Below are 17447 nucleotides of genomic sequence, written 5' to 3'. Positions count from 1 at the left end.
GTACTATTGCAAAGAAAAGAATGTATAAAGTACATTTACGTATAAGATGCACAATATAAGTAAACTGTTCCTCACAAGAACGATACATGGAATAATTAGCATACAGTATTAGCAAAAATGTATAGTGAACAGTGTTCTGCAGGAACCCAACTCACATTTTTTTCCCCGCAGGATCATTTGTTCTGCAATCACATAGTTTTCTAAGTGCCTAACTAATAGTATGAATAGCATAGAAAAACATAGGAAAAGCACACGTCTGAAAAGAGTAAAATAGTAGATACTGAAATTATAAAGTTATGCGTAACCCATATACAGTCATGTGGTGGCGAACCATAGCCAATAGGTGTGATGAATAAATATAAATATGACTAAGTACCTAACCTCTGCAAATAACGATCATTCATGCATTCATTCATAGTGTTCTCCCCAAGGGCAGGTCTTTCACTGCAAGCCCAGCATTCTCTAGTCTTTCCTATTTTCTGCCTTTCTCTTTGTCTCCACATATGATCCATATATCTTAATGTCGTCTATCACCTGATATCTTCTTCTGCCCTGAACTCTTCTCCTGTTCACAATTCCTTCCAGTACATTCTTCAGTAGGCAGTTTCTTCTCAACCATGACTCAGTTTCAGCGTCATTCTTTCTTCATCCACTCTTTCCAACACAGCTTCGTTTTTTACTCTGTCCATTTCACACACTCCATCCTTCTCCATATCCACATTTCAAATGCTTATATTCGCTTCTCTTCACTTTGTCATAATGCCCATGTTTCTGTTCCATACAATGCTACACTTCACAAAAAGGACTTCACTAATCTCTTTCTTAGTTCTTTTTCCAGAGATCTGATGAAGATGCTCCTTTTTCTATTAAAAGCTTCCTTTGCCATTACTATCCTCCATTTGACATCCTGCCAGCAGCTCATATATATATATATATATATATATATATATATATATATATATATATAGCTTATATAAGAGTACACCCCAAGTATTTGAAGCTGTCCACTTGCTCTATTGCCTCATTTAGTATTCGCAAGTTTACCTTCTTTATTTTTCTTCTGACAACCATGGTCGTCTTGTTTGCATTTATCTTCATCCTTTACTGCTCACAACTGTCATTTAGCTTCAGTAGCATGTACCTTAGAGTCATCTCCTCTTGTGCTAACAATGCCTTATGATCGGCAAATCTTATGCACTTTATTCTTCTTCCTTCAACTATCACTCCTCCCATGTTCTGAAAACAGTTCTTCACTAAGTAGATGTTAAAAGGCATCCTTCTCATACTCCTCCTTACTATTTCACTTCCTTTGGACATTTCTTCTTCTCTCCTGACTTTTACTCGTTGTGAAACAAAGAGTAGTATGCAGAAAACTATGGGAAGCTACTGCATTTATCCTTCCCAAGAAAAACTGTAAACATAGTATGATGAGTCTTTCGACGGTAAAAGATTCCGGATGTATATAATATGTTGTATAGTAAATATTACAGCCACAAATTGTAGTGTGAATTATAAATTCACACTACAAATATGAAATAGCACACAGAAATTTCTCACAGAGTATTAAATTTTTTTAAATATTGGTAAATTACATACCTTAATTGGTCTGACCATTTCTGGACGTTTCCACCTTAGCCACAGAATACCAGCGACTGATAGCATGATGAATACTGTTTCAACAATACTGGAGTATGTGATGAGCAAATAGACGTCACTAGTACTCAACATAACTAGAGACAATGCATTCTGTGAACACAAAGAAATAGGTAATTAAAACAAATACAAAATTCTTAATTATATTTTTTCAATTAATGTTAAATTGTAATGCAGCAAAAGAAAATCTGAATACAGAGATTTATAAAGCTTTTGATCATGATCACATTAGAAAGAGTGCAAGATATATGATTTTAATTAGTTGATTACATACAGCAATACTTTTCAAGATATCCTAATGTAGACTTATGATTACAGATTTCACGTTCAATTTCATGGAAAATATATTTAAAGAATTAAAGGCATTGGTTTTGAAAATGCACAATTTACGGCAATTAATAATCAGAGGAGAGCAGTTTTTAAATTTTGAATGAAATAGAAGAAGAAGAAGAAGAAGAAGCAGCAGCAAATATTCCAGTCCTCTTTAACTCACATCTACGAGATTTTCTTCAATCTTATGAGCATTGCTTTACACCAGAGATCTTTCTTTCTCCATACCGCTGACAATTCATTAAGTGCTGCAGTGACTTCTTTTCTGTATTACAATCTTTACAATGTGTATATATAACCATTGCCTTTCTTTTGGAGAAAAACGTGGTGGAATTGTGTGTAGAATATATTATAGCAGATAGAGAGACGATTATGTTAAACATAATTTACTTCTTGGTTCTATGACGAAAAATACAACAAAAAGGTGCAGGAACACCTTTCCAGCACGTTCCAGCAGAAAAGCTCTGCATATAATGAATGCTGTTCTTTAATTAAGTACAGTACTGTTAATGTTTTATTGTATCCAAAATCAAACCAAGATACTGTCATTTGTTTTTTCTGTTTAGTGCAATTTTGAATATTTTACATAAACTTATTTTGTATCAGCTATGCTGTTGCACTGGCTTCCATTTTATTCATAATTTTGATTTGCATTTGGAATGGCTTTCAGAGTAGGTCGGTTCATGTTTTAGATTTTTGTCTTTTGATAATCTGGTAGCAAGTTAGCTGTTTCATTTACAAGGATTCCTATATGCGATAGTATCCAGTGAAATAGAATATTTAACTTACTAATAACCTATGAAGTTGATGCAATACGCTTCCTCCTATTGCATTATAAACATATGCATCATTCTTTGCATTTTGTTGTGTTTCGTATATGACACACTACACTGTGAACTTAACCTGGTCTATGGTAGCAATGACAATAACATGTGAAAAAATGATGGCAAAATAAGTCCGAGGTACAACACCGAAATTCACCCAGCAATTCTGCTTCAATTGGTGAGAGAAAAACTTGGAAAAATCCTAACCAGATAACTTGTCCCAATGAGAATTTGAATCCCATCATGTTTGTTTCACAGTCAGACATGCTAACCATTATACCAAGCTGTGGGCCTCGTTAGACATATACTTCCCATGTGACTGAAAATTCAAGTCAAATCCATTGCATATTTTACACAAAATGCTTTACAGAGAAAATAACGAAAATAAAAATAAAAATGCAATTTACAGAAGAAAAATGTTAAAATGCTATTTTTTTTTTCTTAAAGGGGTTATGCGTATAATTTCTACTTCCTACATTTTTCAAGCTACATTCTTGATTTTATGTACAGTACATTATAACTAGAACTTGGAAAATTCAGGTGGTCCAAATTTTGTTTCTGGATCTGTACACACAGTAACAGTGTGATAGATAATGATGTGGTGAAGTTTCATTTCTGTGAGTTGATTAGTTTCTGAGTTATTAACAAAATTATTTGGAATAAATTTACATATTTCAAATGAAATGTGTCGCTCAGATTTTCAGTAGAATATCTTAAATTTTATTTGCAAGACCAGTGCCATATTTAGAAAAACATCACACATTAGTTTTCCTATATCTTTACTACAAAAGGAGGAAACATTTTTTTATAAGTATACCTAAAAATAAAAATTTTCCATTGCCACTATAAATATTTCATTTTTTATTTAAAAAAGTATTCAGTTAATCATAAAACCCATGCGCTATTTTATTAACCACAATATATAGAACATGCAGTAAAAATGTCATACTTCTAGCATAAAACATGTAAGAGCCTTTGCACTTCGAACCTGACAAAATAATAATAATAATAATAATAATAATAATAATAATAATAATAATAATAATAATAATAATAATAATAATAATAATAATAATAATAATAACAACAATAATAATAATAATGATTTATTTTAGCTGGCAGAGTTAAGGCCGTAAGGCCTTCTCTTCCACTCAACCAGCAAAAAGTATACATACATATGTATCAACTTACAAAGAATTCAACAATTTGATTTAGATAAGAGCTACATGTATACAAGAGTTATTTACGAATTAAACAACAAAATACTATGAACTATTAATTAAACACTGAAATACAAACTATGTAGCAGAATTAAGCTAAAATACATAGAATGTTAATATATTTCAAATAATGTTAGATAATAGAAAGGAATTATTATGAGACAATTTTGAAAATACAGCAGTATCAGGATGCATGTCTAAAGGAAGGAGTAACAATGTAGACAGTGATAGTTTATGTGCTGAAATGTGCTGAAAAAAAAAAGTGTGAGAAAACAACTTGTAAAGTTTGCATGAAACTGAAGTTGAAGGGTGCAGCCATTTATATATCGCGTAATTTTTATGCTTCCAAGCACCGCAGAACATTGAAACTGGCTCAACATATAAATAAGAGATTGCTGATTCATTTTTCACAAGAAAACAAAAATGCGATTTTTGACTGAAAATGATCAACATTTCATCCATCTCCTCCCTTAAAATTCAAAGCAACGTGAATCATGGTTCGGCAGGTAGGAAATGTTCATAAAGACATTTTCTGTAACACCATTTTGCAGTAATATGCCAAATTTAAGTATGCCTAGAACGGAAAAAAATTACGAACTAATTTTACTGCAGGAACATAACATAAAACCAATGTATATCATAACCAGATGTGGTGAATAGTTATTGTACATACCAAAAATACTAATGATGGAGTGGGGGTAAACCTCTTAATGTGGATATGTGAAAGCATAGCTGGAAAATGTCCATATCTTGCACCAACAAAACACATCCTGTAAAAAGAATTAGGTATTAAACAAGTCTAATATTTCTCAAGCACAATCTTGTGCTAGTCTGAAAAATCACATACATTTACATAGGGAAGAAGTACACGAGGAATGAAGTACAGTAAAAGCCCTTGTAACTGGCACCAAAACAACGGCACTTTTGGCTGGGGGAGGGGGAAGTTTAAATCTGCCTAATTGTCACAGTCTGAGTCGTCAGTGTTGCCACATTAGAAAGTTCGCACGAGCTTTAATTTTCAGTGAATATTCTAATCTAGAATTAGTGTATTATTTGTGTTGTGTGATGTGTTTTAATATGGAAAATTCTCACAGCTTTTATGTTAATTCAGTTGTGAGTAAGTGACAGAGAAATAAGCTTCACATGGCTGCAGTTTCAGTATTTGGCACCATGAAATACGAACTTTTTTTTTTGTATATACTGGTATTTATTCAATTATCCGGTAAAATCTTGTATCCGGAACTAGTCTGGTCCATTTGGTGCCGGATAAGAGGGATTCTACTGTATTTCATTCTTGATATAGCATAAGATATTGTAACAGGGTACTGAATCTCATAATTTTATTAAAGAAAAGTAAGGGTTGCAGTTTCTTTCTTTCATTTTTCAAAATTATGTTGAATGTCCTTGAGAAGTTAAACAAATTTTTAAGGTCATAACGTCACTTCATAACCTTCCGAATACTGGGCCCACAACTATATATTTAATGGTTTTGAAAATGTAACACTTTTAAAGCCGACCAGTGCATCAAATTTTGACATTATCTTATTATCAAAGAATGATACCTTGAAAACCAGGCACCCAATTTTCAAAGAATGATAGATTGAAAACCAGTAACCAAAAAAAAAAAAAAAAAAAATCTAAAAACAACTGTTTTCTATACACAATTACATCTTCTAAATGTGGAATATGTCCTGCTAAAATAAAAATACAAGGGTTGAACTGCATTTTTTGTAATGATTTGATATGGAGTTACCTGAAAGCAGAAAATTCAAATAGAGAATAAAATGTTCATTTTGAAAATTTTTGAAACAATCAGATGTCATAAGGAAATTCATATGACACATGTTTAATTATAACTCTGCCAGTAGCTGATAGTTGAGTTTGAAGTGGCTTATCTTGGTCATGGGCATCAGAGTACTAAGAAGCAAAACATAAGATATCGAGTTGCCTTCATTCCAATGCTCTGGTCACTGCTTGCTCAAGTATTGTAAGGTGGGAGTTTAGTCTTAGTCATACTTTTTCTCACAGATAAGTACAAACTTATGCTATCTCTCTTCCCACTCACCATAAACTGTGATGATGCACAGAGGCAGAGAAATGATACGAGATCTGTACTTATTGTGGACAAGATGCTAGCTCTAATTCCGTCTTAGGAAGAAACATATGTAGCTACTTTGGATTTTTCTTAAAAAATATATATATATATATTTCTCGGTCATGTTTGAATCCAGTAACTACTAGAACAAGGACAACTTCAAATCCTGCAATATCTTAAATAAATGAAACTATTCTATTTATTTTTTTACAAATCACACTACTAACATTTACGTGATTTACCTGGAAGATGTCATAATATGAACACTAAGTCCTCCAAAAATAGACAAAGCTACCATTACTGGCATGATCCATGACATTACACCAAGCACACTATCTCCAAATGTCTGAAAGGAAAAGATAAACATATTTCTTCTATATAGTTAAAAACTATTAGGTATTCAAAACATTTATAAAATCAAAAGTTATGACTTCTACCTAAGTGTTTCATGATAATCAATAAAATACGTAACACTCAGTGGCGAAGCTAAGGTTACATACTGGGTAGGCTGAAAAAAATCTTTTTATACAGCAAATTTTTCTCAGCTTTTCTATCAACATTTTTGTGACACAGACCCCACAAGAAGATGATGACACTCATTTTCACCCCCAAACACAATACAGGTATAACAATATAACTCAATTATTGCCTCAGAGCACCCTGTTAGCCAAGAATACTTCTTATACCATGAAAATTGAAATTTTCTATTTTGTCTTCCCTCCAACAGCTATTTTAATATGTAAATGTAGTATCGATCTCCTACCTTTGTAAGCTCATTTGTTTCATAAGCCCAACTTAAAACGATTTCTCTTTTAATTCTGCAAAAAATGACCTCAATGTTCTCTCAGTATGCGCCATTTTACACAAAATTAGTATGTAACAAACACACACATGCACTTTTGATTTAAGTAACACTCAACAATGCAGCACATTTACAGAAGATGAACATAGCATAATGTATTATATCGTTGCTGAGGCTAGCCTCATGTCCTGCTACTGAGTCGTAGTGAATAGATACCCAATCCTCGCTGGCCTTCCCTCAAACTTGCAAGTGCTGCTGCCTGTGAGCAAGGCCATAGTGTGTCACTACAAGGCTTTTGCCACAAACCCCTTGCAGTGGAATGAATGCCAACCAGAGTAATGCATGATAGCCCACTGCTCAGCGCTGCAAGCCCATGCATGCTGGCACCCCAGTCCCTCCAAGACCAACATTAACTGATACAGCCACTTCCTAGCCCATAGCACTGGACTTCGAAGTCTACCATAGCCCATCGCACTGACATCAACCAGTTGGTTGCATTCTACCGATTTTCTGCTTGTGCACATTGGTTATGCTTCCGTTTGGTATGTGGCCAGTGGATCAGAAACCAACTAAACGTACCTACATTTGTGTTTTATTTCCTGTAGGCTTCACCGATTCACGTCTACTGTAATATCCATTGGAAACTCCTGCACTCCTGTTCTTTTATACTCTCTAGCAGCGATTTTCTCCTTCAATACTTTTTCTCTAGAGAGACTGTATTTTAGCATGTAGGCTTTCACGGTTGATGTATGTGATGGAGGTTTTCTGGACTGTATTTTCTTTGGGTTGCACCATTATTTGGACTCATCTTGAAAAACAGAAATCGAAAACTAAAACAAAAACATTTGAAATAGTAGCTGATCATTAATCAAACTGTTCACGCAAGCATAAGCCCGCGCAAACTCAATAAGTAACTGATAGAAGAGGAGACTTGGGCTTGGTGTCTTGATACCAGCCCACAGCACAAAACTGCTTCGCAAGCAGCCCGGCCCGGCCAGTGATGTCACAGGCTTTTTCCGTGAGAGACCGTGAAGCCTAGTGCAGAAGCAGCCCATGGGCTGGACCAATGTCCAGGTCTCTGATGCCAACAGTGAATTTAATATATGGAAGGATCGGAGTGAAACAAAGTGTTGCAATACATTGTTATTACAAACTAGATGTATGCGTAGACTAAGTCTTAAAAGCGCCTCTTAAGATCTTCGCCACTGGTAATACTATTCTCAAAAGAAAATTCAGAATGCCACAACAAATAAATATGCAATGTGGTCACTATTCAACAGTGTTCATGAATTTGAATTCTTAAAATACAATAAGTAATTAAAAACAGTTTTATGAACACATTTCATGAAGACTTCTTTACTTAGACATGTTTCAGGTTACTGCTTCCCTGTCATCAGTAATTAACAGCGATGATCAGATTTTGTCTCTTCGTTAATGACATGATGTGACTGTGACAATCCACATTTTTAATCTATCCCTTCTTGTGTATTGCACTTTGTAATGAAGATACTCTTAATTCATCTCTAATAGTCTCACTTTTTAATCTATCCCTTTTTGTTTTCTGTACTTTGTAATGAAGATAGTATCATTTTTAATTTATCCTTTCTTCTTTTTCTCCCCCAATACTATGCAGAAATTTCATCTCTCCTGTGTGAAGCCTGCTTACATCTGATTTTATTAATGTCCACCATAAGGGAATGTATGTCAGGGTGAAATACAGTGGGGCTTGGACCCTGGCACCTCCAAGGTCAAGGTCTGACACGAACTCTAAAAATGAGTAGCTGAAGAGGCTCCAGTGAAACTGTGACAGGCCCAGCAAACCTGACAGTGGATTATAACATGCTTTCAAGAATGATAAAATGCCTCTGTGGAACAAAATGTTGGTTGGTTACTAATGCTCGACTGGTTGGAGAACTTCCATTTGCCATCATGCATCCAAGTAGCTTGAAGTTATAACTTCATTTGGAAAAGCAATACACTTTAGGAAGTGATTTCCGTCCATCAAAGAATCTGGTTCATTGAAGCGCACACATTTTGGAGAATCATGTATGTTGTGTTGATGCAGATCAGCAGCTAAACAGTCATGTCCTGAAGAGAGTGACAGCATTTGTTCATGAACAATCACAGTTCCACTGTTTGGTTTCACTTTTACTGGATATTTGACTTTGTGAATTTTGGTCAATTGCTTTCCGTATAATTCATTTTGATGCGTGGAATGATAATTTGTTGTGCTTAATTTGCAAGACTGCTATACCTTTTTCGGTATAAAAAATATGAGGGAATCCAATGAAAAGTAATCCTCTTCTGAAGGGTGCATAGATGTTTGATGGCTTGATATACATATTTCAAAAACTCATCTATTTGTTCTGCCAGCAACATAGCAGACTTAGAACCACTCGAAATAACAGCTTTGCAAAAAAAAAAAAAAATTAAAATGGCGAAATAGTTGAAGCCTGGACATAAAAATGGCTGTAAGTGCCAATATCGTTGAGTATTAGTTAAAAAAAAAAAGTCCTATGTCCATGGTTCAATCCACTAAGAAAAATGATAAGGCCCACCGCAATTTTATTTAGGCCCTAGCTTCTCCCATACATGTGCAAACATATATTACATTACTAGTTGCACAAGAAAGCTGTTTTCTACGGTTTGTCTCTTTGGCACTTATAGCTTTTTTATGTCCAGTCTCCAGTCATTGCAATGCAAAATTAATAGCTTTCAGTTCTCTGTCAGATTGAGTTGAGTTTGTGGCAAGAGATAAGTAAAAACAAAATAATTTACTAAAAAAATTCCTGCACCTGCTTTACAGTTATTTTTCTAAAGGATCCATCAATGTAGATGTGAATCCAGTCTGTTTTCGGATCCTTTGTACCAATGGTTTCCAGTGCTATTTGTCTCAATATTGTTTAATTTGTTTCCTGTTTCTTTATTATCTCTGTCAATTCAATATTGAAGTTTATCTTCACCTTATACGGGATAAGATGGAACAAAAGTTGTATAGGCTAATAGTTTAGCATCAATGAAAACATTTATAAAAAAATTTCATCTGGAGTATATTATTAAAGTGGAAGAAGAAGTTGGCAAATTGGATAGCAAGAAAAGAAATCGTTGAGAGGTTTGGGATGTGATCTGATGCAGAATACTAAAAATAAACTGGAGACATAAGTGTAAAATACTGAAGTTTCAGAAAGGTTAAATGAAAACAGAATGAAGAAAAAGACAAAAGAAAAATAAAATTGACTGGTAATACAATCAGACATAATACATTTTCAGTTAATAATACTGGACAGAATAACACTTGGCAAGAAAGTACATCAAAGACATGCTCAGTAGACTGAAGTGCAACAACTATAAAAAAACTTAAGAGAATAGCAGAGGGGAGAGAAACACGGGGAAAGCAATAAGGCGAAGTCCTTAGAATTGATGGTTTAACTTTAAGAGCATGCATTTTCGTCATTTTTGTTGGCAATAGACTGTACCACAACTTAACTTCTACTACCCTTTTCTTTATTATCTACTTCCCTGACATTACTTAAATCAATTGGACAGAATTTTCACATTTTTCTTTCTAAGCTAGCTCTGCCTAACAACCAACTTTCCTGGTGACTCAAAACCGGATTAGTATTATTATTTCACATTATTTTCATGTTTGAGGCTACTTTATAACAAACTAAATTCTGGAAATTTTAATAACAGAAGTAATTGGAACAATATATTAAAGAATGATTTAAATTTGAAGATTTGTTTATATTTTTTATAATTACAGTTAGTAAAACGTAAGATTCTGTGATCAACAGTACCAATAAAACTAAATTACACTACCAAGTATCTTGCTTTGAGCACCAGGAATGTGTAATGCATCCTAACATACAATTCACAGCAGCACTGCATGGATCTTGGTCTCCAAAATTGTTGGTTGCTGCATATTTCAACAATGCAGAAACTATTTCTTACAGCTATAGTGTTTATGTTATAAGTACTTGACACTTTACTTTCCAAATAGCAACTATGTTAGCTCATTTTGTGTCCTTATTAATATAAATTATTTTTCATTTTTCTATATACACAGTATATATAATCAGTGATAAATAATTTCATTAAGAAGTCTCATTATTGAAAGTGCTACTGACCTAACATATATTTATATTTATATTTTCCACGTGTGCCAGCAAACAACAGAAAACCACCTACCACAGCAATGGCGTTTGAGGATATCATGGCTGTTGGTGTAAGAACAGCCAGATACGCCACATTTGCAAAAACGTAGATCAATGTTACAAGTGGCAGTGAGATGTAGATTGCTCGGGGAAGATTCCTGTGGTACACAACAATAGCTCAATTAATGTAACAAGAAAGGATATGCAATCATGAATGGAATATCAACAGTTACTCTAGACTCCTGCACTCAAGAAATATCTTACTCTATGTTCATATGTATACATAAACTACAGTACATTCATTCTGTTTTCTGTACCAAAACTTTAGTTGTACAGTTGACACCTGCATTACATGATCACTGAACAGAGACTTACGCATGGAGGGGGGGGGGGATTCCAGCAGTGTCTGGGTATCACCAATGAGTCTTCGTCAATTAAAAAAATTAATAAATAATGAAAATATACGAAAATATAAAACTTGCTTAAAAATTATAACTTCAAAAAATGTTAAATAAAGCAAATATACCTATTGACAGATGGTATTGTTTCGACAATGGTGTAGTGTCATCATCAGTGTCTCTTGAACTATAGAGGCTCCTGCTCGTCTTGTTTTTTGGTGACTGCTTTCGTCAGTGGAGGGGGTGTACTGTTTTTATGGTGGTGGGGAGTTGTTTGTATGTTGTGTATTATTAGATCAAATAATGTGTGTGTGCTGAATTGTAATTCTGTATTAAGTATATGTTGTGGATATACTATCATGTGCTTGTAGATTTCGTATTGTTCTAATATGTGTGTGTGTAGCTAATGCCTACTCACTTCACTTGCGTGATTCGGGTTCCGCATATTGCAGATAGATGGCAGGACTGTGACCCATTTTCAAGTTGCACACCACTTCAGCAGGCCACGTTATGCATGATGTGTATCTGTGGAGAGTTATGTTGTGTACTGGGTGAGTGTATGTGTAAGTGTAGTGTAGGGAATGGGTGAGGATGACGAAGTTGAAGAAGGGAGAGGGGAAACCTGGTGCTGGTACGTAGCCTACTCCTGTTGAATAGCATCAAGGGAGCCACCAGGCTTAACGTCTCTTTCTAACGGACAAATCACTATCAACAGGGACATATGCCTTCTCTTCATATGCACTTAAGAGAGATTTGGAACTTAACTCAAGCATATTGGTGCACAATCTAGTGATTAGAAGTTGTACATCTCCATCTCTCCTAGTCCTGAGGTAGAAGTTTTACATGAAAATTTCTGACGCTGCCGGGAATCGAACCCGGATCGGCTAGTCTGGAGATAAATGCGCTACTACAAAGCTAACTCAGTAGACATTGTACTAATATGTTTAATTGTAGACTTTTTGGTGTGATGTGCAGTATCTCGATATCTGTTTCTATGTTATTGTAATTATGACTGTTATTAGTACCATGTTCTGCGTAATTTGATAGCTATTACTTTAATGTGTTCATTGTATCTTTTTAGGGATGACCTTTCAGTATGTTGTATGTAGAAATTTTGACAACTCTTCCATTTTAATTTCTAAATCCGTAGTTGAATTGTATTTTTTTTTTTTTTTAGTAGGTTATTTTATGACGGTTTATCAACATCTTAGGTTATTTAATGTCTGAATGAGGTGAAGGTGATAATGTCAGTGAAATGAGTCTGGGGTCTGGCACCGTTACCCAGCATTTACTTTTGATGTGATTGTTTAGATATTTCTGTATTGTATTATTTGTTTTGTATGCTGTCTTGTATTTTAGTTTTTTGAATGGAGGTGCAATTTTGTATCTGTTGGTATTGTGATATGTTAATGTTATGTATTTATTGTCGTGTGTTGTTTGTGTTGGTTTGTTATGTTTTTGTTTTGCCCTTTTTTTTTATTATCGTGTCTATTATATTAGGGTTGTAACCGTTGTCTTGTGGGATATATTTTATTGCGTTTAGTTCTTCAATGTAGTTGTCGTTCATTGGTATGTTAATTAATCTGTGTGTCATTGTACAGAATTATGTTGTATGGGATGGTTTGATGTGTTGTGTATGTGTGTTATGGTTGTAGTGGGTTTCACATACATACAAATTCGTGCTTGTTGTTTGTTTTTATTACTGTGGTCTAAAAAATGTATAAATTGGTTACATTCTATTTCTATTGTGTACTGTAATTTGGGATATATTTTGTTTAGTTGTTAATGTGAGTTTTCTATTTGACTTTTGTTGCCATTGTGTAGGACATATTATATGGACACTGAACAAACTACTGTTGCTTCGTATCTTTTATCTTCTTCAATGATTGTTGTGATTAGTTCGATCTTAATCATAGGAAGGACTAGCATTATTTGATTTTTTTTATTCTTTTACTGGGCTAATGACAAGAAATCACGGAATAAATTTGTGATTAGGATAAGCAGTAAGCAAAGTGAAACAAGACTATGAAAATGCAACAAGTTTAAGTAATGTGTCTTAGGGACCTAGGAGAGACAACTAACGTGCAAATATTTTCAGATAGATATATTCAGTAAGTTTACGTAAAATGTTAAAACCCTCAAATATGCAGTAAAATATCATCAGAGCAATTTTTACATTCCACATATTGCTCTTAATTAATAGTATAAAGAGAAAGTAGCTATAAAAGGACTTCACTGCAAAATATTTATCAATTAGACATGTACTACGACACAAAGGAATTCATGATATGCTGGTTTGGAAGTCACAATTAACAGAATTTTATTAACAACTGCCTTGAAGCACCCCCAAATAAAATGGTCTGCGCAGGTGTGTCAATGAACAATAATTATTAAGACAAACACAACATAAGCAAGCTGCCTTTCGTTAATAGAAGTCCTTGAACTTTTAAGTTTCCATCCAGGGGTTCCCAATCAGTTTCAATACAGTAAAACCTTGATAATCCGAACACACTATCAATTATACGTACAATACTGGAAAGCACAGAAAATGTTTTTTTTCGTTAGACTTTCTTATACTGAAGGTACGTAAGTAAGGCTGTAGTGTTTATATTATTTAATTAAATATATTATTATAACTTATTCTAACTATTCTGTAAGTTTCAACTGTTTGTTTGACTATTGTACTTGATGCATTGATTTCTACAACTTTTTTTTTATATTTATAGTACTGTGCAAATGTTTTTTTTTTTACATAAAGTAAAGTAATTCCGTATGTTCGATAATCCGAACTACCCCAGGTCCCAATTAGTTCGGATTATCGAAGTTCTACTGTGTTAACAGAAAAGTATAACACAAAGCAGACATTCCACACAGGTCACACTCTTTTGTAAAGGATCCTTAAAATTTATTTTGGTTACCAAAAGCTGTATTGAACTAAGCACAATACATTTAATTGTAGACATAACTTATTGCCAAATATTTTCCATAAGATCTTATTTATCAGTTGAATAGCTCATAAAAATGCCTTATATTTACTAAGTACTAATCAGATTTTATAAACAAGTTCCTCGTATTTAACCATGCTGTATGGACTGTGATGTTACTAAGCACAGATGGATGAGATAGGCTGAAGATTCACCATGAAATTATATGACATTCATCTTACAGTTGAGGGGAAAACTCGGAAAAAACCGCAACCAGGTAATAAGTTCAAGTAGAATATGAACCTATAACCGAACACAGCCTCGGATCATAGCATATTAATTAGATGTAGACAGAGATACTAAATTTCAAGTTTTTCAATAAATGAAAGTTTTGATATAATGTGACCATAAGATTCGATCAAAAGAGACAAATATCACTGTGAAAATAGTTTAACATGTTTGAGGAGACCTAATTGGTTTTAACACTCCTAGATGGACTTTATTAATCTGAAAGTGTAAAGAATTCCATACGGCAACAATCACTATCTCTGATGAAATTAAAAATTATTAAATTATGGTTTATTTAACGATGCTCGCAACTGCAGAGGTTATATCAGCATTGGTGGTATGCCAGAATTGTGTCCCGCAAGAGTTCTTTTACATGCCAGTAAATCTACTGACATTAGCCTGTCGCATTTAAACATACTTAAATGCCATCGACCTGGGCTGGGATCGAACTTGCAATCTCGAGCATAGAAGGCCAGCTCTAATAATAAAATGATATCCATGCAAGACTGATATCAAAACAGAATTTTCTTTTATATGCAATGTAGGATGATATTTGAGTTATCATAAAGAATAATTGGGAAATCCTGCCATAGTATTAGCTAGCAACATGTGTTATTCTATTTTTCCTCCTAAAACTACTACATAAACGTGCAAATCTAACACTACTGCAACCTTTCATCTGTATACATAATTTTTTACAGAATACCTATGCTAAATCTCAAACTTTTCCCATTAAAAATTACAGTTTCTATTTTTGAAACCAACAATGACATCTAAAGAAATTCATAAAATGAAAATTAATGTAAGCAGAACTACCAAAGTTATCTATCACACAACAAATATTACAGCTGAAAACAACAGCTCAGATTAACTTACACATAAGGATCTTTGAGCTCTTCCGTCATAAAATTTAAATAGTTCCACCCTGAATATGAGAATATCCCAGAGCAAAAGGAGACAGCTATTTTTCCAGCATCCCTTGTTGTACCATAGAATGGATCACTTAAGTTCTCCGCATTACCTATAATATGTAGGGAGAAAAAAGGTTATCTTGTACTAACATACAAGTTGATAAAACCATTCTAGTTGGTACTACGAGTATACAGAAAAATTGTGCTGGTAATTTTTAACAAAAAATGTTGCATATGAAAATTAATTTTGGAAATGACAATGATGAAATGACAGTTCAAATTAAATTACATATAACTCCAAGACAACCTACCGGTACTGATTTATTTAATGGAATTTTCAAGTAATGATGGGAGAAATTCATGAAATAATTAGCGATTAATGAAGAAAAAATAATTGAAAAGGTTAATTATTGTAAATTTCAAAGTACAATTCCAGTATTTGTCTGGAGAAATAAAAAATTTTGTTGCTGTAACTGTCGTTATTATAAATAAACATAATAAATGCACGCAACTCACATTATTTGATGTCAATTTTAATGAAAATTAGCTATGCTAAAAAGAGAACAGCTAACATGACATTAATAAAACACTTTACATGGACACATGTACATGGTACATAACACAGAACTTTAAAAGTTCACTATAAAAAGTACTTAAGTGCATTACCAATAAATCCTTCACTAATAATTATTGTTAGTTTGGATTTCGACATTAGAACTTATGGTACTGATACACAGTGCTCTCTGGCATGAGAACTGTATCTTTTTAATTCTTGGCCTTTCCCTCACAATTTCACAATTTTCAAAGCATTTCAACAACTTATGACCATATACCAAACGTAACACCCAAGTAGCATTAGTATTCATATTTCATTTAACGATACTTTCAAATGCAGAGATCATTTCACATTGAAATTCAGCTGGGCGAGAAGTGACCATCAAATTTTGCGGGTGGTTGAATTCCTTAAATGGAACATTTTTTTATATTTCAAATTAGTTGTCATCATAGTATGGCCGAAACAAAATCAATAAGTGCGAGATGAGTATGAATGTGCGACAAGTAATACTGAACTTGCAGCAGAATCCAAACAAAAATTCTCTTATTATACAGATAAAGTCTGTGTTGACAGAGGGACGTACTGAGGTATATTAGAAAATACAATATAGGAAACTGCTTTATAGTGCATCATACAAAAGTTAATTAATGGAAGTTGTACTAAATGCCATTATAATTCAATTATGTAAGAAAAGATGAATTCGAGTAAACAGTGTTTGTATGATACAGTAAAATCCCTTGTATCCGGCAATACCAAAACAACGGCACTTTTGGCTAGGATAAAAAAAGAAAAATAGTCATTCATGCGAAAGGGAAGAGTCGGATGAAGATGTGAGTGGTTTTCATGGATTACACATACCGCAAATTGTATTTACTCTTTACATTCTATAAGCATGAAAACACAGACAGAAACCCATTATGTCTCTGGGGTAGATCTGGTAGCGTCGGTAAGTCGCCGTTTTGGTCTTACAAACAATACACAGAGATGATTCTTTAAATTTACCACTTGAACTCACCCGTTTCGAAGGGGTGTTGGATGAGTCTAAATAGGAAAGTGTGAAATTCTCTGTTCCTATAGCGTGTAAAAGTTTCATTCATGCGACAGATAGCATCATGGCTACTGCCGCTAAGCACAAGAGAAATGTCCTCACACTGAAGTAAAATCTTGAATTACTCGAAAAAATAGAAAGAGGAGTTTGTAGATCCAAATTAATGGACGAATATAAAGTTGGAAGTTCAATTTTGTATGATATAAAAAAACAAGCCAGTCAACTTCGGTGATTCATAAGTAAC

General features: G+C 33.7%; 1 protein-coding gene across 2 annotated transcripts in view; it reads right to left on the bottom strand.

Moving 5' to 3' along the window:
• The window catches only part of gb (solute carrier family 7 member genderblind), a 33094-nt gene that overhangs the window by 9277 nt on the left and 6370 nt on the right, over positions 1–17447 (bottom strand). For both annotated transcript variants that reach the window (XM_069818425.1, XM_069818426.1), the window contains exons 6-10: positions 15565–15709; positions 11113–11236; positions 6365–6468; positions 4701–4797; positions 1597–1746 (exon numbers count right to left, since the gene is read on the bottom strand). In XM_069818425.1, coding sequence (XP_069674526.1) covers positions 1597–1746; positions 4701–4797; positions 6365–6468; positions 11113–11236; positions 15565–15709 — 620 coding nt within the window. The remainder of the gene's footprint in view (positions 1–1596; positions 1747–4700; positions 4798–6364; positions 6469–11112; positions 11237–15564; positions 15710–17447) is intronic.

Source organism: Periplaneta americana, chromosome 2 (genome assembly GCF_040183065.1).
Source record: "Periplaneta americana isolate PAMFEO1 chromosome 2, P.americana_PAMFEO1_priV1, whole genome shotgun sequence".
Lineage (NCBI taxonomy): Eukaryota > Metazoa > Arthropoda > Insecta > Blattodea > Blattidae > Periplaneta > Periplaneta americana.
Note: the sequence above shows the minus strand (reverse complement) of the source record. Positions and strands in the feature narration are given on the sequence as shown.